This window comes from Mustela erminea, chromosome 12 (genome assembly GCF_009829155.1).
Source record: "Mustela erminea isolate mMusErm1 chromosome 12, mMusErm1.Pri, whole genome shotgun sequence".
Lineage (NCBI taxonomy): Eukaryota > Metazoa > Chordata > Mammalia > Carnivora > Mustelidae > Mustela > Mustela erminea.
In genome coordinates, this window is record NC_045625.1 from 61,708,323 (window position 1) to 61,732,382 (window position 24,060).

Genomic DNA, 24,060 nt, shown 5'->3' on the forward strand with positions numbered 1-24,060 from the left:
ACATTTCTAGCAAATTTCTGGATGATGATAATATGCTGGTTGGCCACCATACTGTGAAAAACACTGGGGTTGGAGGCATTCACAGTCCTGGCTGCTTATTAGAATTAGTTGGAGAGCCTGTGAAGAATTCTGATGCTCTCCCTACTCCTCAAACTCGTATCAGAAGCTCCTGGGGCAGGGGGCGGGGGGTATTCAGGAGTCATGGTTTTTTAATACCCGACCCAGGTGATTCTAATGTGCGTCATTGTTTTGGAGAGTGTGTTGCCCTGAACAAACACCAAAGAGGTAAACTTAGATTAGTTAGTTAGAATATCTTCCAGTGGTCTGAACTTTGAAAGTGCCCTTTGAAGACTAAATCACAACCATCATGTGCCTATCAGGATATAGAGCAAGGAGAATCAAACACCTGATATAGTTGCTACCTCCCACAACCCCATCCTCGAGCTCATGACTGATGTCACTGATAGCTCTTAACAGGGCTCATACCATTGATAATCTCTGACCATACTTTCCACGGAGGCTGGTGCAGCTCCACAACCTCCCTCTCAGAGAACTCTGGGAGGCTAGATAGCAGAGACCCTCCTCTGGTTAGAGACTGATTTCCCAGAATTCCAGGAAGAAGAGAACGGTAAAGGATGAAGAGAGACATCTTGGGGTGCGTGGGTGTCTCAGTCCGTAAGCATCTGCCTTCAGCTCAGGTCATGATCCTGGGATCCTGGGATCAAGCCCTACATCAGGCTTCCATCTCAGCGGGAAGCCTGCTTCTCCGTCTCCCACTGCCCTTGTTTGTATTCCCTCTCTCACTGTCTCTCTCTCTGTGTCAAATAAATTAAAAATCTTAGCAAAAAAAAAAAAAAAAAAAGAAAAGAAAGAGCATCATCTTTGAGGACATAGAACACAATAAGGAGAAGATCTCCCCTTCCCCAATTTCCTTAACTCTCAAAAGTATATTTTGATTTTTGCCATTTGTAGGGTTTGGAGCAATGGTTCTCACACTTGGTCACACCCACAAGATTTTTTTTTTCCTAAAGATTTTATTTATTTGTCAGAGCACAAGCAGGCAGAGTGGCAGGTAAAGCAGGCTTAGGGAGAAACAGGCTCTCCGATGAGTGAGGAGCCCGATGCTGGACTTGATCCCAGGACCCTAGGATCATGACCTGGGCCATAGGCAGCTGCTGAACCAACTGAGCCACCCAGTGTCCCCCCACAGGATTTTCTGATTCAGTACTTGAGAACTTGAATTTCTACCAGGTTCAGGCGAGGCTGATGCTTTGTTGGGGAACTTAAGTTTGAGAACCTCTGCTTTAAGGTACTCTTCAGATAGCAGAATGGTTAGAGCAGCTGGATCTATTCAGATGTTTCTTGACCATAATTTGAAGGTTAAGTATAGAATTCAGTTTATGTCAAATTAGATACAAATTGGGGCGCCTGGGTGGCTCAGTGGGTTAAGCCTCTACCTTCGGCTCAGGTCATGATCTCAGAGTCCTGGGATCGAGTCCCACATCGGGCTCCCTGCTCAGCAGAGAGCCTGCTTCCCTCTCTCTCTCTCTGCCTGCCTCTCCATCTACTTGTGATTTCTCTCTGTCAAATAAATAAATAAAATCTTAAAAAAAAAAAAATTAGATACAAATTGGTAAGACCATTCCAGAATGATCTTTTGAGAGGTTTTTATTAAATCCTCATTGGAAAGGAGATCCAGGCAGTTTTGGGGTTCTTGAGGTAAGCAACAGCATTAGACTGATTAAATCCTATTGCTTCCAAAGTACATGTATTGGAAAAGTGTCAGTTAACCCTGTTTATTCCATTCACAAGATAGGAATCAGTGCCATTTTTTTTTTAACCTTATTTTCTTGGGAGTGTGTGATGATGTTGCCATGGATTGAAACTGGGATCAGTTTCACCATGTAAGTTCCTTAGCTAATGTTTCACTGGGATCACTTAGTCACTTCCTGAGCACTTGATCGTGGTATTTTTAAAATAAAAAAGTTTTTGGATGAGGGGAGTTTGACATCAAAATGCTCAACATCAAAACATACATCACAAGAAATCATTAATTGGGTTTCCTTCTGGAGAGTGAGACTGGTAAAATAGGAGGGGGTTGCTTGTTTTACTGATACATATTTTTAAATCACATGAATGCATGATTTTATAATAATATAATATAATATAATATAATATATAGTAACATAATATAATTTAAACTTAAATCCACCTATGAATTAGGTGGCAAGACCCAAGGGAGACTGGCAGCAGAGATCAAGGTTATTCCAGGGGAAGAGTCACCACTACCACTGGAAAATCTGTGACTGTCCCATTCCTTGGGTCACTCTTTCCAGATTGATGAAGTCCCAGGCTACTGGAGTATCCTATGGTTGGGAGTGGGTCTTGTGTCCAGCACTTTGTTAATGATTGGGAATGTCTGGTCCCTTCCTGCTTCTACAGGTAGCTTTAGGACTCTGCCTTTTCCTAGGCTCACACAAAATGGGAAATTCCCCTAATTAGTAAGGGGACTAAAAGACTTTGTATTCCCACATACACATAAAAACAGCAACAATGATTACCCAGTGAATCTCCAGCATCCTAATGGAAACCTTTCTTAGTATTTTTTTTTTTGAGATATTTGTCAGACAAAGGGGCGTGGGGAATACACAAGCAAAGGGAGAGGGAGAGGCGGGCTCCCCGCTGAACAAGGAACCAGATGTAGCTCTGGTAGGATCATGACCTGAGCCAAAGGCAGATGCTTAACCAACTGAGCCATCTAGGTAACCCTTCTTTAGGATTTCTAAGCACATTTCCGTGTTTGATCATCACGGCACCATTTTATACTTGGGCTGTCTTTGATATCCTTACTGTTTATTTGATAAATAGTTTGCAGATATTTTCTCCCACTTTGTAGCTTGTCTTTTTGCCATTTTAACAGGGTCTTTTGCAGAGCAAAAGTAATTACAGTGAAGTGTAATTTATCAATTTTCCTTTTGTGAATTGTGCTTTTGGTTTCAAGTCTGAGAACTCTTGTTTAGTTCTAGATCCCAAAGATTTTTTTATTTATTTCTAAAAGTTTTATAGCTTTATATTTTACATGTAAATCCATGATCCACTTTGAGATGATTTTTGTATAATGGTAAAAATCTTATGTTGAGGGGTGCCTAGGTGGCTCAGTGGGTTAAAGCCTCTGCCTTCGGCTCAGGTCATGATCCCAGGGTCCTGGGATCGAGCCCCACATCAGGCTCTCTGCTCTGCAGGAAGCCTGCTTCCTCCTCTCTCTCTCTGCCGCCTCTCTGTCTACTTGTGATCTCTCTCTCTCTCTCTCTGTGTCAAATAAATAAATAAATAATCTAAAAAAAAAAAAAAGAAAAAGTCTTAGGTTGACCTATATATGTCTAACTGCTCTAGCACTATTTGTTGAAAAGGCTACTATTCCTCCACTGCATTACTTTTGCATCTTTGTAAAAAAAAAAAATCAGTTTGGTTTATTTTTTGTGAGTTGATTTCTGGTGTCTGTATTCTAATCCATTAACTACATGTCTGTTCCTCCCCCAGTAATACACAATCTTGATTCCTGTAGGTATATAATAAGTCTTGACATCAGATAGACTGATTCCTCCCACTTTCTTCTTTTTCAAAGTGTAGCTATTCTAGTTACTTTGCCTTGCATATAAATTTTTGAATAAACGTTTATATCTATAGAAATCTTATTTTTTTTTTAAAGATTTTTTACTTTATTTGACAGAGAGACATCACAAGTAGGCAGAGAGGCAGGCAGAGAGAGAGAGAGGAGGAAGCAGGCTCCCTGCTGAGCAGAGAGCCCGATGCGGGACTCGATCCCAGGACCCTGAGATCATGACCTGAGCCAAAGGCAGAGGCTTAACCCACTGAGCCACCCAGGCGCCCAGAAATCTTATTTTTTTAATAATGATAATATATTTTAGCTTCCAGATGTTAACAGTGCATACTGTGAGCTAGATGCTAGTTGTTAGATATAGATAAAGGGAAACAATTCACTTCATATTTAAATGTATAATTTATCATTCATAAAAGAATGATTTCTCATGAAGAATGTCTTTTTAAATGTAATAGTTAAAAAAATACCAAAAGAAACTTATCAGGAAATTTAAATATTATTAAAAATAAAATAGGTCCAGGGCGCCTGGGTGGCTCAGATGGTTAAGCCTCCAGCTTTTGGTTTCAGCTTAGCTCATGATCACAGGGTCATGAGATTGAGCCCCATGTCAGGCTCTGTGCTCACTGAGAAGTCTGCTTGAGATTCTCTCCCCTGCCCCCTCCTACTTTCTCTCTCTCTTTCAAATAAATAAATCTTTTTTTTTTTTCTTTTTAAAAAGATTTCATTTATTTACTTGAGACAGAGAGCACAAGCAGAGAGAGCTGCAGGCAGAGGGAGAAGCAGGCTCCCTTCTGAGCAGGAAGCCCAATGTATAACTCAATCCCAGGTTTCTGGACCATGACCTGAGCTGAAGGCAGATGCTTACCTGACTAAGCCACCCAAGAGTTCCAATAACTAAATCTTAAAAAAAAAAAAAAAAAAAAAAAAAAAGGCCTACTGACCTATAAACAGCATAGAAGAGAACTTCTCTTAAGTCACACACAAACTTCTCTTTAGGCCACACACACTGTGGCCATCAGTGTGCAAAAAATAATAATGGGGATAAAAACAGAAAATCATTTCTGTAAGAATATCTAGAGAAAATTAAGATAGGAACAGATCTGGTAAATCTAGGTACTCGATAATTCAAAAAAAAAATATGAATCTTAAATTACTGACACCGAATTTTAAAATGGTAGAATCCATAACAGATCATTTTCTTGAGGGCACATTTTTAGCTGCTTTTGATTAGTATAAATACAGTATCCTCCTAGAGAACATAAATACTGTTTTCTTAGTACAGTTGCAGTATAATTCAGTAGGACTTTTGGTGACTACTGGGGTTACCTTAAATCGTGAATTATCATATTCTGTAGTCTTATAAAATGTGTTCTATGTATAAATATAAAAACCATGAAATATTTCTTTTAAAAATAGCAGTTTAGGGGCGCCTGGGTGGCTCAGTGGGTTAAAGCCTCTGCTTTCGGCTCAGGTCATGATCCCAGGGTTCTGGGATCGAGCCCCACATCGGGCTCTCTGCTCAGCGAGGAGCCTGCTTCCTCCTCTCTCTTCTGCCTGCCTTTCAGCCTACTTGTGATCTCTGCCTATCAAATAAATAAATAAATAAAATCTTTAAAAAAATACAGTAAAAAAAATAAAAATAGCAGTTTAGGGGCGCCTGGGTGGCTCAGTGGGTTAAGCCTCTGCCTTCAGCTCAGGTCATGATCTCAGGGCCCTGGGATTGAGCCCCGCATCGGGCTCTCTGCTCAGCAGGGGGCCTGCATCCTCCTACTTGTAATTTCTGTCTGTCAAATAAATAAATAAAATCTTTAAAATTAGCAGCTTTAATAATGTCTCTAAATATTCCAAAGCAACGAAATCCTGAGGAATTTCTGTGGTGTCTGTAATGTCAGCCACCATATTCTTTAAGCAGATTGAGGAGTTTTTTTCATGGCTTGTCAAAGATTACTTCTGTAATCAGTGATAAATATACATAGTAACTGACCAAAATTCCTTCTTTACAGGATGCAGTTCATTCATAATCTTAATCCATCATTAGTTCTATGCTTAGGAAGTGCTCAGCTTTCCACCTGTGACCACTGGCCATGCATGTTCCACACAGTCTATAAGAGCGTGCCATGTTTCTTCATCATATATAGACAAATCATTTGCTGTCATGTTTCTAACATCTAGCAGAAGTCTCTAACTTTCCCTTGGGATTGATCTTGTGTAAGGGTCCAATAAAAATTTGTTCCAATATCTAAAAATGTAACCCTTCCAGGTATAACTAAGCTGTAGTATTTCTAAATTCCAACCTTTTGCCCAGGGTTTTTAGCAAAGGTAAAGGTAAACTGATAAAAATCTTTGACATTTATTGTGTCCTTAAGCTCTTGTGTAGTCTTGGCAAAAGAGCTGAACTATCACCCTGGCCCTGTCGTGTCATCTTCAGATTCCCCACCCCCTTCCCCTTTATGATAAATTCACATTGAGTAGCTGCCTGAAATTGTCTTGAGGATGCTGCACTGATACTAATAGAGTCCATGTTAAATCATTAAAAAACTGTGGAATTCAATCAACTCCATCTTATTTTCTCCTTGTGGGACTTCTAGTCTATAGAGTGAGTCTGGGTTTTGCAGGAAGTCATCTGCTAGATTTCACTCATTCTGTATTAAGCAGTATAATATGTAGCAGTTCTTTCATCAGCCTGAATAAATGCAATGACTGAAGGACCTTGTTTTTCTTTCTTTCTTTTTTTTTTTATTTACTTGACAGACAGAGATCACAAGTAGGCAGAGAGGCAGGCAGAGAGAGAGGAAGGAAAGCAGGCTCCCTGCTGAGCTGAGAGCCCGATGCAGGGCTCCCAGAAGAACCCTGGGATCATGACCTGAGCCGAAAGCAGAGGCTTAACCCACTGAGCCAACCAGGCGCCCCAGGACTTTGTTTTTCTAAGACAGTTTATGCCTATGCTCACTTGGCTCACTTTTCTAAGACAGTTTAAGCCCGTGATCTGTGGGTCTGAGGTTCCCCACCCACTGCTGTCCTCCTTTCTGTTGCCAGCTCTGCAGGTCCAAGCCACCAACGACTTCCAATTTAAAAGATGTCAGAAAACCACTATCCTTGCTGCTACTCCACATGCAGTTTTCTGATAGACTTTCAATATGGGTTTTGGAGCCAAGCCGTTATTTTTCATAATACTTTTCCACCAACAGGTGGCACTAATAGTTCCTACTTTATTTTTCTTCTTTTTTTTTTTTTAATTCCCCTTACTTTAATAGAACTGCAGTAATAAGGTTTATGTGGCCTTTAGAACATATATTTTGCACTTTTTGAGTTGCTGCATCCAGCATTTTTTTTTTAAGATTTTACCTATTTATTCGACAGAGAGAGAGATCACAAGTAGGCAGAGAGGCAGACAGAGAAGAAGGGAAGCAGGCTCCTTGCTGAGCAGAGAGCCCAATGCGGGGCTCGATCCCAGGACCCTGGGACCATGATCTGAGCCAAAGGCAGAGGCTTCAACCCACTGAGCCACCCAGGCGCCCCTGCATCCAGCATTTATGATGAAGTCTTCAGCATATTTCCTTTCTCTTAGATTGCCAGCTCATAGTTCCAGTCTCTTTCATTCTTGGTCTGAATACTTTGGCTCTACAACAAAACAAGATGAACAGAAGTTGTGAGAAAAACACATGGCCATTTGTTGAGGCCCCTTTCCATGGAAGAAAGGATGACAGTGTTGACTGCCTAGGCTGGAGATGGGAACTCAATTTTGAACAAATTTATTCAGCATTTATTGCAGAGCTACTCCATGCAGAGTACTAGTAGTTCTATGTATTCTGAGACCCAGATCCTACTCTCAAAGCTTACACTCTGAGACAAGACAGGCACACAAAATAAATGTGAGCTCTATAACCATTTTCAATGTACAGTACATGTATAGGATTGTATTAACAGAAGAGTGAGCAAAATACTCTGAGTGCATATGGGTGCAATTTATTATCCCTATTTTAAAGATGAGAATACAGAGGCACAGAGAGGCTAAATAATTAGGGGTGTGGGTGGTTTGCTGAAGCATATTCATTTTTCTGCTCCCCAAATAAAAACATTGTGTGAACTACAACTATTTTTCCAAAGCCAGGAAAGTGGAAGACTGGCGTCTGCCTCCCTCCCTAGAAGCAAGCAGAGCAAAGTTTTTATTAAAACTAAGCAATGAGGAGCTGGGTGCCCCAGTCTTACAGGGACAGGTGTTCTTTTACGTTAGTTAAACCTCCTCATTCTATCACTTCTATGAAGGAAAACCATAACTCTGACTCCTTTGGGAAGCACAGCATACTCAGAGGAGTAGCACAGCTTACCCAGGAATCATGAGCCTCCTTGAGAGGCCAAGTGGTATGAAATGTAAAATCTGCCACTGTGGGCCATTGGGCATGTAATACTCAGACCTCAGTTTCTTGTCATGCAAAATAGGAGCAATGGTACCTACTTCATGGGAGTATTGGGACGATTAAATAAGATGATGAAAAATGCTTGGTGGCAACCACCACAAGGGCTACCATTTCCCAGTGCTTCCTTTGTGCACTCTGCCTGATAACTAGGACATACTTGGTTAATGGAGCAGTTTATACTTATTACCGTTACTTAGCTCATCTCCTCGATTTTAATTGCTCTGCAAATCACCACTTCCCTTCTCTTCCTCCAGCTACACTCTAGGCCTTTCACCCCAGACGCTTCCCTGTTCTATGTCCTCCCCTAAGTCCTCAATTCTTCTGTCTCCTGACACCAGATGATCAGTGTTCCACAATAGTTTGCAAACTTTTCAAATCCAACTAGTTCGATCCTTGTGTTCTCTTGAAAAATATTCCAGTACTCAAAATTTTAGCTTTTGTTTTATAAATAAAAGTTAATCTAGTTTGTCCTTAAGCCTTGTGCTTTTAGAGTATGATCTCAGTATTGTGGGGTGATTAGAAAGGATGAATGCCAAAGCCACTTGGCTTTCTACAGAGTTAAAGAATGGTATAATTTTGCAAAATAGAGGAAATACGCATTTGAATGGGATTTAAAAACCTATTACTCACTTCCCTTTCTTTCCTGCAGAGATTACTGAGAACATTAAGTAACAGTTTATGATTGAATCAGCATCACTCACTGGACTGTTAGTCATTAAGTGTGCTCCGAAAGTAGTGCCTTCCAGGACTGCTTAGTTGGGTATGGCCAGCCTAGCAACCTCATGGATGTGGGGCCTGGGAAAGCTCACCCAAGAGACTAAAGGGAATGCTGAAACATTCAAAGTGCATAGTTCCTTTGGGGTAATCTGATCACTGGCTAAAAATGCTGTGGTATTGAGAAATTGTGGTTTTAGGTGTAATACTTGTAGTTACCTATATATATTTTTGAAGATTTTATTTTTATTCTTTATTTATTTATTTATTTATTATTATTATTTTTAAATGATTTTATTTATTTATTTGACAGAGAGAAATCACAAGTAGATGGAGAGGCAGGCAGAGAGAGAAAGAGAGGAGGAAGCAGGCTCCCTGCCAAGCAGAGAGCCCGATGCGGGACTCGATCCCAGGACCGTGAGATCATGACCTGAGCCGAAGGCAGCGGCTTAACCCACTGAGCCACCCAGGCGCCCCTATTTATTTTTATTTTTTAAAGCTTTTATTTATTTGACAGAGAGAGAGAAAGAGAGAATGAGCACATAAGCAGGGGGAGTGGCAGGCAGAGGGAGAGGAAGAAGCAAGCTCCCTACTGAGCGGGAAGCCTAATGCAGGGCTGGATGCCAGGACCCTGGGATCAATGACCTGAACTGAAGGCAGACACTTGACTGACACTGACTGACCCAGCCACCCTATTATTTTAATTTTTTTATTTAAATTCAATTAATTAACATATAGTAGATTACTAGTTTCAGAGGTAGAGGTCAGTAATTTATCAGTCTTATATAATTCATTACATTACATGCCCTTCTTTATTTTAGAGAGAAAGAGAGAGAGAGAGAGAGAGAGAGAGCATGCATGTAGAGGGGAGAGACAGAATGAGAGGGAGAGAGAAACCCAAGCAGACGCTATGCTGAGCATGAAGCCCAGTGGTGGGTTTGCTCTTACAACCCTGAGATGAGACCTGAGCTGAAACCAAGAGTTGGATGCCCAAATGACTATGTTACCCAGATGCCTCTGTAACTGTATTTTAAAAAACAGTTGTTATCTTTGAAAGATAAACAGTGAAATTTGAATTGATAAAATGATACGATGCTTGAATTTTGCCTCAAAATAACATGGTTCACAGTGCCTGGCTGGCTTAGTCCATAGCAAGGAACTCTTGATCTCATGGTTGTGAGTTCAAGCCCAGTGTTGGGCATGGAGCCTACTTAAATAATAATCTAGTTCAGAGTGAGGGGGTTAGTGAGGGATATGGTTGGAAAAAGATTGACTGTATCTGAGAATTGTTAAAGCTGGGTGATATGTACATGGCAGTTCCTTATATTCTTCTATTTTTGTATAATTTTGAAATTTTCTATGATAAATGAAATCTTAGGTGCATGGTCCCAAGCAGGGCTTGAAAGGATCATCTCTGAGTAGCAGTGGGTAAGCTTTAGAACAAAGACCAAGAGCCATTCTGTGGTTGTTCAAGAACTTTTAGGCTGGTGCAGCGATCCTCGGTGTACTTTCAATGGTATTGGGTAATGTCTTTAGGTCGCATGTTGGTGAACATGCCACCCATGCCCAGTGATTATTGAATGAGTAAATGAAAACAAAGAGGCCCAAAGCCCTGACCCTCTTCTTATCTTTGCAGTGGAGCCCAGGGGGAGTATGCTGGGCTGGCCACTATCCGTGCTTACTTCGATGGGAAAGGAGAGGGACACAGGACCGTGAGTATGGACAAGTGGTGGTTGCTTAACACCGGGTGGCAGTGGGTCCAACTCTCAGCATCCTCTTTGTTCTGTGGTACACTCCCTCTGAACCTTCTTGTAAGCAGCTAGGGAACATACAATCAAGGAACAGATTTCTTTGAACTGGCCATTACGGTCCTTACCCCAGGACATTTCACAGGACCATTTTAAGGGAAAACATTTGGAATAAAGGTTTTTGCTCAAACCCAGTGTGTAAAAGTCAGCCAGTTTTTAGATTCTTCATTGCAAAATACAGGCAACTAACTAGTCATAAACAATCTTCTCATTTTAATAAAACCAGAAATGGACTGAGATTGGGCCACCATCTACTGTACCCCACTTACTTGGGTAGCCAGAACAAGCCTGACACCCTTTTCTCTAACTCTCCTGGAAGCAAAGGAAGGAAAAGACAGGAATGTTACAATTCCAGGTCTTAGGCCTGGACAAAGAGCAGAGACCAACCCTTAATTGTTCTGTAACTCCTACTGTGACTAGGCACAATTCTGCTTTCTGTATTAAAAAAAAAAAAAATTTTATTAAGGGGTGCCTGGCTGGCTCAGTTGATGGAGCATGTGACTCCTTTTTTTTTAAGGATTTTATTTATTTATTTGACAGAGACAGAGGGTAACACAAGCAGGGGGAGTGGGAGAGGGAGAAGCAGACTTCCCACTGAGCAGGGAGCCCAATGCAGGGCTCGATCCCAGGACCCTGGGACCATGACCTGAGCCAAAGGCAAATGCTTAACTGACTGAGCTACCCCTGTGCCTCGGATCATGTGACTCTTAATCTCAAGAGTTGTGAGTTTGAGCCCCACGTTGGATGTAGACATTGCTTAAAAAAGTATGGGGAGAGGGAGAGAGAATCCTGAACAGGTTCCATGTCCAGCACAGAACCCAACATGGAACTCGATCCCATGACCCCAAGATCATGAACTGAACCGAAATTTAACTGACTGACCCACCCAAGCACCCCATAAATAAATTTTTAATTAAGTATTTACTGAATAAGTAAATTCCCTATTGAGAATTGTCATCTCTAAGCAGCAGAAGAAGACATGGAGCAGAATTCATGGTTCTGCTTCAGTTTTTGCTTTGAGTATGAGAGTCTAGTCTCTAGGGTCTAGATTGCTCTTAGAGCCTGTATAGGGACTGGCAGAGGTGCTAGAGGGCTTGACTGGACTCCACTAATACCCAGAGGCAGTGTTTGTAGCAGTTATCTGAACTTTGCTTCCAAGTGTGGTAAAAGGAACTGTGTTTTAGGGAGGTCTTCATTTTGATGATGACCAGCACTAAGCTAGAACTTCCACTGAGTTATAAACATGGGCTGTCCACATGAGCTGTAAACTGAGCTCCCTCTTAGAGGGAGCAGTGGGTAGGGGTTGGGAGCAGGACAAAAGTGACTGCCCATCTCAGGAGAGTTAGAGAAAAGGGTGCCAGGCTTATTCTGGCTGCCCAAGTAAGTGGGATACCGTAGGTAGTGGCCCAATCTCAGCCCATTTCTGTTTTTATTAAAACTAGATTATTCATGGCTAGTTGCCTGTATTTTGCAATGAAGGATCTAAAAAGCGTTTCACCTCTCCTTCAAAAAAGGAGGGAAGAAAGAACATTTTCTTTATCCTGATTTGTTTATCCTGATTCCACAGATGTGTTTTCCCAGGCCTTTACCCTAGTTGGGCAGTAAGTAGAACTGATTTTTAAAGAATTTTGAAAAAGAGGACGTTCATTAATTGAGTAATTATTCAATACTGGTCATATACAAGGTACTGTGTGTACCAGTCCAGAGTTACATCAAGTCATAACTCAGACAGACATAGTCCCTGATACACCAGTTTGGTTTTTTTCACTTGGGTTCTCTAGTGGTTTTGAATTCTTTCATTTTCTTTTTTTCTTCCTTTAAAAAGATTTTATTTATTTGACAAGGAGGGAGAGAGCATAATCAGGGGGAGGGGGAGAGAGAGAAGCAGGGACTGATGTGGGACTCAATCCAAGACCCTGGGACAGCAAACGCTTAACCTACTGAGCCACCCAGGTACCCTGAATTCTTTAATTTTCTAAGCAAGGGTTAGTTTAGAACTACTATTATTCTTTAGCATCATAAAGGAAATACTGAAGCTCCTGTTGTTCAGGGAAAGGATGCCATGTGACTGACATTAAAAGTCCCCCATCTGTTTTTCCTCTGTGGCTTCCTCAGACTGAGATAGCCACTAGAATTCCCCCTTGTTAAACTTTTCAATCACAAGATATCTGGGAATCCTGGGAAGGGATCCATTCGTCCAGTGTGACCACGTTGCCTCCTTTGTCTCACCCCCCTCCTTCCCAGAGGCTTTATAGAGAGGCCTCAGAGATCTACATTCTGGTGCTTATGGAAGGCAAGCGATGAGCCTGCCTTCTAATAACTAAGAGCCAGCTAACATACACTTTCTGTCTACTTCGTGATGCTTCCCACCCCTCGTTGTTTCCTAGTTCTCCAGTGTGACACCAGGAAGAATCTGTGAATGTTCAGGAGTTGGGGACCAAACCAGAAAGGTCAAGGAGAAAGGATGGAAGAACTTCTGATTGCCCCTGGGCAGAGATCTTGGACACTATTATCACCATGTGTCCTTGTTCCATTCTGAAGGACAGAGGGGAGCTAGGTGCAGCAGTTTGGGGAGGGCTCTGGGAGGGAGAGGCAGGGAAGGCCACTCAGAGCTTATAGAAATATAGAAGTCTTAAGTTTGGAAATGTTAACATCCTTTCTAGATTAAAGATTTTAATTAAAGCCAATGTTTCCAGTTGGAAGAGAAGAAAATGACTTACTGCTCAAATAATCAAGGATTTTTCCACATCAGAGAAATCCAAGGCAGCTGCTACTGCACGATAGACTCTAATGGAATCCAGTAAAATATATCCTTCTTTTTTGAAAAGGAGTGTGGGGAAATCATGTGCCTCAGAACCTCCCAGGCTCCTGATGGTTCTCTTATTTCAAGCTGTTGGGTAGTTATTTTCACATTTGCTCTTAGGTTAAATTTCAGAGGTTCCTAAAATGCAACAGCCAAGTTCCTGATTTACCAGTTTAATTTGGGGGAATATAAATTTATTTAACAAATACTTACCAAGCACTCTCCAAAGCCCTTTATAATTAATAATTCAATTTGCTAGTCAAATATTAACTTAGATTTGCTAATCAGAGATGAGATTCTTATACAAAGGGAAAACATTAACCCCTAGAAAACACCAAAAACCACTCCCTACCCACAAATGTATATGGGAGTATTTTCGCTTCCCAACTGCCTGAGATGAAATAGTAGACTTTGGTTGTTAGATTTTACTAGTGAAAAGAAATTTATTTCCCTTATAAAGGAACACTGCTCCTTAATCCCTCACTCATTCAGCAAGTGTTAGAGGATGAGCTCTAGGTTGGGTCTATGCCAGGTACATTGGGGCGTTGGAAAAACATGGCATCCACCTAAATGGGCATGAATGCACCAAAGAGGAATGTTTTATATAAACTAAAGCATCAAATCTGGGTCCTGTTATTCCTATGTTCCTTGTGACCCCATAATTTTAAAGTGAGAGAAAATGACCATTAAAAATTCCCCCCTAAAATTATTAAATAAAGTTCCCTATTTCCACAGAGAAAACCAGAAATATATAACAGCAACATATAAATGATCATTGACAAAACCGCTGAAACTTTTTTCTTTCTGCAGCCTTATGTCAGGATATGTGTTAGTTTCCTGTGGCGGCTGTAAGAAATCCTCAGAAACTTAGTGACTTGAAAAAAACAAAAAATTATTTTCTCACTTACGGAGTCCAGGAGACTAAAATTGAAGTCAAGGTGTTGGCAAGGCTACCTCCTTCTGGAGGATTCAGGAGAGAATCTGTTTCTTTGCCTCTCTGGAGGCCTCCTGCATTCCTTGGCTTGGGGCCCCTTCCTGCCATCTCTCCATCCGCCCATTCATTCATGAAATTTTCTCCTTACTTCGTAGTCAAACCTCCCTCTGCTGAGAATACTAGGGAATATATTTAGGGCCCAACTGATAACCCAGATTTCAAGATCCATAATTCCTTCTCTGAAGAACCTGATCTAATCAGTCACAAAGTCCATTTTGCCCTGAGATAACATCCACAGATTCTGGGGATCAGGTCTGGACATTTTAGGGGATCCATTATTCAGCTTACCACAGGACAGTTGACATTTTTACCTTGAATATTTTTTTTTTCAGCAGAACTTTGATGGTACAAATTCTTAATTTAGGCCTTTAATCAATATTTTATATTTATTCAAAAAATTTTAACTTGAATACGTTGACTATATTAATTTTTCATATTTGCCTTTTCCTTCTTTTTTTTTTTTTTTTAAAGATTTTATTTATTTATTTGACAGATGGAGATCACAAGCAGGCAGAAGAGGCAGGCAGAGAGAGAGGAGAAAGCAGGCTCCCCGCTGAGCAGAGAGCCCCATGCGGGGCTCGATCCCAGGACTCTGAGATCATGACCTGAGCCAAAGGCAGTGGCTTAACCCACTGAGCCACCCAGGCGCCCCTGCCTTTTCCTTCTTGATCAATGTTCTGCCCAGAAGGTGTCCTTTTATCCAAAGATTCTGTGATAGAATAAAAATACTTCATAGGAATGGACAAGTGACTTTGGTTGAGAAATTAAAGAAAGTCAATACAGTAGGGAATCATTTAAACTAGAAAAAGGATTTGAGGACACCCTGCATAATCAGCGTGAGATCAGTAACCATTCAAAAGAGGCACAAATGCTCTGTAAACAGAAAAGTGACAGTTTGCCTTTGTGTATGCACGTTTTTCTTCAGTAGACAGCTTTGATGTTTTTGAGGAAACAGCTGTAAGCCAAGTTTCCCCTTCATAAGCGCGTTTCTGTAATGCCCATCCATTTCTCTTCAAGGGGTTGCAGTGATGATTCTGGGATTTAGAAACAGGAGGATTATTTTCAGGGTGATCATTGCTTCTCCTGCTGCTTTCCGTTGGGAAAAACTCTTTGATGCACCTTCCTGTAGTGCAGCGTCATCACATCTACCCAAGGATATGTTTGCTTGTGACCATGTGATTTGTAGGAGGAAATGAAAATTATTTAAATCTGGGAATTCTAAAATTGTACCCACCATCCACCTTCTGTAAGAATTCAGCTCATCTTTAAAGGCTAGCTTGGGCTCTAACTCTGGAAACCCTTTCCCTTTCCTTTTTCTGCTTGAATTGACACCCCCTTATTCTGAGTTCCTGTGGCCCCTGTTTATACATTTGCTAGCATTGTCTATGAACACATGACATGCTTTCATTCTCACCTTATGATTTGTGTGACAACTAACAATTCATTGCACAGATTAAGGATCCAGTAAATGCTGACATAACTGATGTATCAGCACCGGAAGACCTTGGAATTATCTCTGCCATTGTCATCTCTCCTGGATCTCAGCAAAGCCATGCCAAGCACTGAAGCTGTGATTTGGGCACTTGGGTCCTAGGGTTTAACTTCCAGCCCCATGTTCTTATAAGATGCCTTCTTTCTACATGTTATAACTGTGACAAGGTCACAGTAAGCCTGGGTCTGGTTTTTGCTATGCTGAGATAAGGGAAGAGAGTACTAATATTAACACGAGTCTTTAAAGAGCAGTATTTGTGGATTCAAAGGCAGACTCCTCTTTTGGACATTGTTTTACACTACAATAATACTGAAATCATAGCAGATTTTAAGGCAGTAGTGACCAGTTTAAATAAAGCATGTGGTGCCGATTTAATCTGTATTTCAAGCATTTGTAGGACTTTTCTGCCATGAGTAGCCTGGTGATGATTTTTTCTCCTTCCTTTTCATTCCAAAGGTTTGCCTTATTCCAAAATCAGCACATGGGACCAATCCCGCAAGTGCTCACATGGCAGGCATGAAGATTCAGCCTGTGGAGGTGGATAAATACGGGAATATTGACACAGCTCACCTCAAGGCCATGGTACCCATCTTCCACTAAACAGATGGGCGAGGTCTGGGTTGGGAAGAGATGGTGGGGAGAAGGGACTGGATGGTTTATATCAATGTTATCTTTCTTTGCATTCTAATTAAAAGACTGCAGTTCCTCCTCTGAATGGGTCTGGATAAAATGGTGTAAAATCAGAAAACCTAACCATCTCCATTAGAAAAATAAAAAGCAACAGTCACATTTTTGGTCTATAATAAAACTGAACATAGTCTACTTCCTTCACTAACCGGGAGAAGGTCCTTTAAACTGAAATCCCATCCTCTTAATGCATATGTAAGAAACTGAATGAATTATTCATGGTGATAGTAAGGCGACTCCTTGCAGGGCCTGCCAGCCTCCTCCTTCCTGCCCAACCTTCCCCTGTTTTCCCCATTAATAATCAAACTAGCGGTCACAGTTTATTCTCAATCTTTGTGTTGGGAATTAAAACATAAATGTAGATTTTGCAAATGTGTGTGACTGTCCCAGCCATTACCTGCTGAAATTCGGGCAGCATTCCATCTCCTTCCTGCAACATCAACCCCCACTCCCAACCTCCCAACCTCCAGGAAGAGGTTGCCTAGCAACTATATCTGCTTTCCACTGGTGGACTGGAGGCTGCATCTTTAAGAAGGAAGGAAATCAGTTGAATAGCAATGTGATTTTGCCAGCATTACTAGGCATGGAGACTGAGAACTTCATGTAACTGCCTTCAGAGGAAACTGAAAACATACAGCACCGCTTGTCTCTCCCATCCATCCCCCTTCCAGAGCCCCACAAAGTTTATACCAACAGATATTTTGGGGTAGTAGTTGTAATTACTAAGTTTCCCCAATATAGGATATGACCTTTAAAAAAAATTTTTTTTTCATTTCCACATAAGCACACTCTGACTCATTGGCCAGAACAACAGGAATGTGCTTTTTATATGTGTTTGCTTTCTGTAAAAAGGAAATGTGAGGGAGATTTCTTTTTTATCAGAGCAGGACACTCCTTACGGGAATTCTAATTTGAACAGAATGAGAGGGAAATGGAATAGGGGTGGATATGGCAAGATGAGCAGAGAGAGAGTAACTGTAGAACAGAAATGTCTGGAACCAAAAAGATCTGAAATAATTATTCAGATGACTAAAGCCAAGGAAAACCTAGGGGAGTTGAGCCTAAAATACCCAAAAATCTTTCTTTTTTAAAATATATTTTATTTATTTATTTGAGAGAGAGAGAGAGCGCATGAGAAGGAGGGTCAGAGGGAGAAGCAGACCCCCTGCTGAGTCCCTGACGTGGGACTCAATCCCGGAACTCCAGGATCATGACCTGAGCTGAAGGCAGTTGCTTAACCAACTAAGCCACCCAGGCGCCACCCCCCCCCCCCCCCCCCCCCGCCAAAATCTTTCTAATAGTCTTTTAGGTCTTGATCTTGGAGACCTAACCTAAAGGCATTTTGTTATTTCTTTGGAATGACTTAAGAAAAGACTAATGGCTGTGAATTGTTATTGCCATGGTACTTTGAGAAAATTCCAGAAATGTAAAGTCCAAGAATTCATCTTTCCTAATTCTGTAAAGTAAAAAGAAAGAGCTTGGCCAATAAACATATCCTCCTTTTGTCTCCCTCTGCTCTTTTCTATCCCACAGGTGGATAAACACAAGGAGAACCTGGCAGCGATCATGATTACATACCCATCCACCAATGGAGTGTTTGAAGAGAACATTGGTGATATGTGTGACCTGATCCACCAACATGGAGGACAGGTCTATCTAGATGGGGCAAATATGAATGCACAGGTAGGCAACACAAAGAGGGACTGCCTGTAAGTCAGAAAAATATTTTTTCCTCTGACTTCTTGACAATTATCTTAAAACATGATACTGAATTCAGAACTGTGGTTGACTTTGTTTATTGCCAATTTCAAGCAAAGTGCTTCAATTTCTCTGAGGTTAGTTTTAAAGGAGGTGATAGTGGAGGTTGGGGAGGAGATAAAGAGAGGAACAGGATACAGGGAATGAACTGAATGTCCTTAGTTCATCAGAAGTTGGGATCTCTCTTGGGTGCTACTGGTAAGAAGGTCACTTGACTCCCTGCCCATGGGAGTTCAGACCCAAGCTCTGGCCACTCTGGATGTTGATCTCTCACAGTATCCCTTGACAACGAACAAGCCATTAATCTGGCTTCAACTTTTTCAGTGTAAAGTGGCTAAAGAGTTCTGTCCCTGAAGGCCAATCCTGATTACTTACGTGGGATGTGTGTATATGTGTGTGTGTTAGAGTGAGAGAGGGAGGGAGGGTTGGATCGGGCTCTGTGTAATATACACCCCTGAGCAAATGCTGTAGGGGCATTGGAGCAGAGGATGTCATGATCTTTCAGAGTTTTCCTAACTTCTTGGTCATTGTTTATTGTTGTGATTGTGGGTTGGTTTTGTTTTTTGTTCATTTTTTATTTCGGTTTGTTTTACTTAGCCATTTCAAATTCTTCTGCTTTTCTTTACTTCTGTCTGATTGCTTCCGTAAGTGTGGTCCAGGGATTGTCTGTTGCTTCACTAGCATTAATGCATGCTTCATCTTCAGCCACATTGAAAATTAGTCCTAATACCAAAGTGGCAGGAGGGCCTATTGAATGTTGTAGCTGGTCTTAGGGTGGTCTCAGGAAAACTGTCAGCCTCCCTTCCTTGCCCTTGGCTTAGCATCCTCTCAGGTGGCCTTCCATCCCCTTCCACTGGTATGCCCGAAGTACATGCTACTTAAAGCCAACCAGACAGCGGGAGGTAATGTTGCTAGGGTGAAAGTAATCTCTTTGTGCAGCAAGGAGGTACTTGCCTTTCTTTTGCTTAGGGTGCTTCCTCTCCTCCCTCTTGTGGTGGAAAATTAGGAATTGACTGTATATTCAAATCTGCATTTTAAAATCTAAATTAGGCTAAATGGTCAGTTGCTGTTTCCATAGAAACTATAAGCCAGGCTGCCTGTGGGATGTGAGGTTTTGACTACAGAACTTGGCCAGTATTGAGAAAATTTCTGTGAACAGCTCTGCCTGCCTTTTCCTCTAAAGGGAGAGGCTGCAGTAAATAGCATGGCCACCTTTCCAGAGCACCATTTCAAGCTCTTGACTTTTGATTTTGGCTCTTTCCCTTTGTGGTAGGTGGGAATCTGTCGTCCTGGAGATTTTGGGTCTGATGTCTCACACCTAAATCTTCACAAGACCTTCTGCATTCCCCATGGAGGAGGCGGCCCTGGCATGGGGCCCATCGGTGTGTGAGTTCTGGGCTGCTTGTTTCGGGAAGGTTTTAGAGACTAAAAATGAAAGAATGCCCCCAAATTTGCTGTTCTTCTCATCAAGGTCTTCAAGTGTCATGGACACCTTCATATCTAGTGTGCTTGTAGGGGCTGGGAGAGAGGCAGTAAGAAGGGTGATTAAGAGCATGTCCAAAGAGGAGCATAAGTAGATTTTATTAACCACAATGCTCGATTGGCCACACTCAGCTCCTAGTCATGTGTAGACTGAGCCGTTTATTAGCAGAGCAATGAATAGGGAGTTTACTGAGGCATTATGTATCTGAACTGGAATATTAGCATCTGCAAGTGTCCCTTAGACTTTAATAGATTTCCAAGAAGCTTTTCTTTTTATTCATTCTTTTTTAAAAAGAAATCAGCTAATGGTTGAAAATGAATTATCTATCAATAACAGAAAGAACCCATAGGAAAAAATTGCTTGCCAGGGGCTGGGGAGCAAGGAGGTGGGTAGGGAGAGGTTGATAAAGGGTATAAACTTTAAGTTATGAGATGTGTAACATGTAAAACATGTTGATTACCATTGATAACACTGTATTGTATTGTATTTGACATTTGCTAAGAGAGTAGAAATTAGATGTTCTCAACAAAGAAAGAAAAAGAAAGAAGTGAGTTGGATGTAAAGTGTTAAACACTTTGCAGGCTGGATTCTTACTACATCTGAGAGAAGTCAGAAGGGGAAACGGACCTTAATACTAGAAATAATTAGATGAGGTCAGAATAACACTGAAGGAATGTCTCGTAGCTCTTGATAACTTTTTACACTGTGAAGTTGAATCATCTTGTGAAAATGATGCTGAGTAGCCATTTCCTGAGTTTCTTCAGTTTTCCAAAAATGGACCAAAGGGCCCAGACTTCAGTTGCTGGGAGCCTGGCCCTCTTGATTTTTCCTGTTTTTCTTTTTGATTATTATTATTTGTAATTAGTGGGGTCGTCTCAGTACCTCAGCTATGGGGAGGTGGGATAGTGATGTTCGGTGCTGACCTCTGATGTTTAGGCCCAATGGGGCTCCCTCTCAGCAGCACTCTCTGTCCCTTAGATGCCTCGGGAAAGAATGTGGGGCATGGGGCTTGGAGGTCCCCACATCCTGGTGAGTTCATTGCAAGCTATTTCATGGCTGCCTATCTGCCAAGTCATCTGCCATAGTTCTCTGGTGAGCCACTGGGACACTGATGGCTTGTGAGGAGGAGGAAGGAAGGAACACTTCCTGAACATCTGTTTCTTAGCAAGTGTCGGGTCCTCTCCACTCTGAGTTCCTCTACTAGGAATGGAACTTTTGGAGAGGGCTTAGCACTTGCCTATTTGTTTGGTCTGGATCTTTTCATTATATCTTCTGAATTTGTGTTTAAAAATAACAGGAAGAAGCATCTTGCGCCTTTCCTGCCCAGTCATCCCATCATCTCGGTAAAGCCAAGTGAAGATGACCGACCTGTGGGTACTGTTAGTGCAGCCCCATGGGGCTCCAGTTCCATCTTGCCCATTTCGTGGGCCTATATTAAGGTAAGGCCTGTGACTGTATTAGGCAGGCGGGGGATGTGATAAGTGGGTGGGAAACTAAGACTTTCTTCTTGACTTAAAAATGAAGAAATCCAGGGGTGTCTGGGTAGCTCAGTTGCTTAAGTGTCCAACTCTTGGTTTCAGCTCAGGTCATGATCTTGTGGTTATGAGATCGAGTCCCACATGGGGCTCTGCACTCAGCTTAGAGTCTGCTACAGATTGTCTCTCCCTCTGCTCCTCCCCCCGCAAATAAATAAATAGATAAAATCTTAAAAAAAAAAAAAAAAGAAGAAGAAGAAGAAGAAATCCATGATCTGAGATTTGGTTCAGTTAAGATTGCTGACTTAGGTGGAAGAAACCTTCTTAAAGAGATGAGATAAATTTTATTTCATCTCGGGGTGCCTGGGTGGCTCAGTGGGTTAAAGCCTCTGCCTTTGGCTCAGGTCATGATCCCGGGGTCCTGGGATCGAGCCCCACATTGGGCTCTCTGCTCAGTGGGAAGCCTGCTTCCTCCTCTCTCTCTGCCTGCCTCTCTGCCTGCTTGTGATCTCTCTGTCAAATAAATAAATAAAATCTTTTAAAAAAATTTATTTCTTCTCTTTTCATATTGCTATTTCCTTTGGGTTTTCATAGTGGGTTTAACATCACAGAAACTAGACATGTTTTTTAGACCAAGTTAAGTTCCATGAGTCATATGGATGTTCTGGCTACGTCATTTTAGTTTCCTGTAGGATTTGTATAGCCTCTTGGAAGTGAAAAACAGTGCACGTACTAATTATTACACTTGGTTGAAATCCTGAGGTAAATCTTTAGGAATAAATCTCATATTGCTTTATATTTCTTGGTACCTTGGTACCTTGAAGATAAGTCTAAAAAATAGCAGAAATTTGCTTATGTGGTAGTTTCCCAAAGCTCTTTGCCCTTTAGAGCCTGTGGAACTATAACTCTATGGGGTAATTAGACTTTGTTAGAGAACAGCTTTCCTTTCTTTGTGTTTCTCCAAAAAACTCTAGAGCCAGAGTTTATTTTATACAGCTCTTGTTCAAATGGTCCTGCCCACCTTCTAGGCTGACAAGGCTGTGCATTGGGTAGGAACACTTGTTCGGCAGCTAATTAAGCAGCATTCCCAAACTGGCTTCCCTCCTTAAAGGAAGAGTGGCTTCTAGTGAAATAAGACTCCAAAACTCAGCTATGCAAGTCATGTTGAATGGCTCTCTGGGGCTGGCTGTTACTCTGAAACAGTGTGGCATTTATGATTCTTAATGAAAACTTTCTGGGAAGCTGGGATAACAATTCTGTACCTCAGAGACTAAAACCTCCTTTTAAAAGTGATATTCGAGTTGTTTTACAAATAGTAACAACAACAACAATCATAGTAAAGGTCTGCTTCTTTACAAACAGAATCTTATTCTCAGGTTCCTTTTGGTCCTGAGATCCTATAAACCTGGATTACTTATTTATGGATATATTTGAGTTAGTATTTCCCACATAACAAAAAATAATGTCCCAAGTCTGGTTTGGCCATATGCCAGGAATACCAGACATTTATAATCTCCGTTATAAATGAAATAAGTAAAATAGGTTTTAAACTACCCCTCTGACCGTGACCCCTCTCTTTATCTCAGGCTGTTGCCTGGGCTCCAGAACTACCTTCTTTCCCTGCTTCAGTCCATCTTGGACACTCTGTAGTACAGCAGGATTCCCCTAATGGCCCAGATTATCTTCTGGTTTCCTTTTGCCTTTACTGCTCAGTCTTATTAGGCTACACAGAATCCTTAGGGGCTTCTTCCCAAAATGCACATGCCTAGGCCCCATCCCAGAGGGAATCAAATTCAGCATATAGGAGGTAGGGGTTGGGTCATCAAACTTTCCAGGTGACCCATGAGTTGAGAGCCATTGACTGGCTGAGCCAAATCCAAGTTCTTCATAGCAAAGGTTTGAATCTTATAAGAGGATTGTCACAGCCCACCACCTCTACAGTAACCCCCCAGACTGCAGCCCTGTGCCTTCACTTCCACGCTGCCGTGGTTTTTGTCATTCTTACATCTGGAGCTCCTTCCCCTTTCTTTTTTTTTTTTTTTTTTTTTTTAAATTTTATTTATTTATTTGACAGACAGAGTTCACAAGTAGGCAGAGAGGCAGGCAGAGAGAGAGAGAGGGAAGCAGGCTCCCTGCTGAACAGAGAGCCTGATGCGGGACTCGATCCCAGGACCCTGAGATCATGACCTGAGCCAAAGGCAGCGGCTTAACCCACTGAGCCACCCAGGCGCCCTCCTTCCCCTTTCTTTTTGCCTCTCCAAATTCCACCCATTTTTACATTTCCACCCCAGTTCTGACTTACACCCTAGTAACCCTTGTTTGTCCAGCTTGGCAAGATAGGTCCTCTCCTTACTTTGGACATTGGTGTCACTGTCTTATTTGATGCTTTCTCATGTGCTTGATACTAATTATGTATTTAATATATACCAAGCCTCCATCATACATGAGGTATTCTGGAAAAAATGTCAACAATAAAAATGAGTGCAACCTTGATTTTAAGCTCTTTGCTGGTGATAATGTTCACCCTGTGTAACCACAAGGATTTAGAAACTATCAGAAAAGGATAATATCAACTCTGGCTGTTGTTAAACATGTAAATGACCCTGAGTATGGACAACTGTAAGACAAACCATACAGATTGATTCACAGGGGATTTAGGTCAAGATCGCACAAGATTTCTGGCAATTACCAAGACATTTCAATTTCATAGTAAACAAACATAAGCTCTCCCAAGTGCATGTAATCTAAGATGCTTTTTCCTCTTTTTTTTTTTAAATTTAAATTCAGCTAATTAACATATTATTTG

At 41.5% G+C, this 24,060-nt stretch overlaps 1 protein-coding gene across 1 annotated transcript in view; it reads left to right on the forward strand.

Annotated features, from left to right (window-relative positions):
- Positions 1-24,060, forward strand: part of GLDC (glycine decarboxylase) — a 95,957-nt gene that overhangs the window by 55,572 nt on the left and 16,325 nt on the right. The window contains exons 16-20 of the mRNA XM_032308311.1: positions 10,391-10,466; positions 16,308-16,433; positions 18,072-18,221; positions 19,570-19,682; positions 21,077-21,218. Of these exons, the coding sequence (XP_032164202.1) occupies positions 10,391-10,466; positions 16,308-16,433; positions 18,072-18,221; positions 19,570-19,682; positions 21,077-21,218 (607 nt within the window). The remainder of the gene's footprint in view (positions 1-10,390; positions 10,467-16,307; positions 16,434-18,071; positions 18,222-19,569; positions 19,683-21,076; positions 21,219-24,060) is intronic.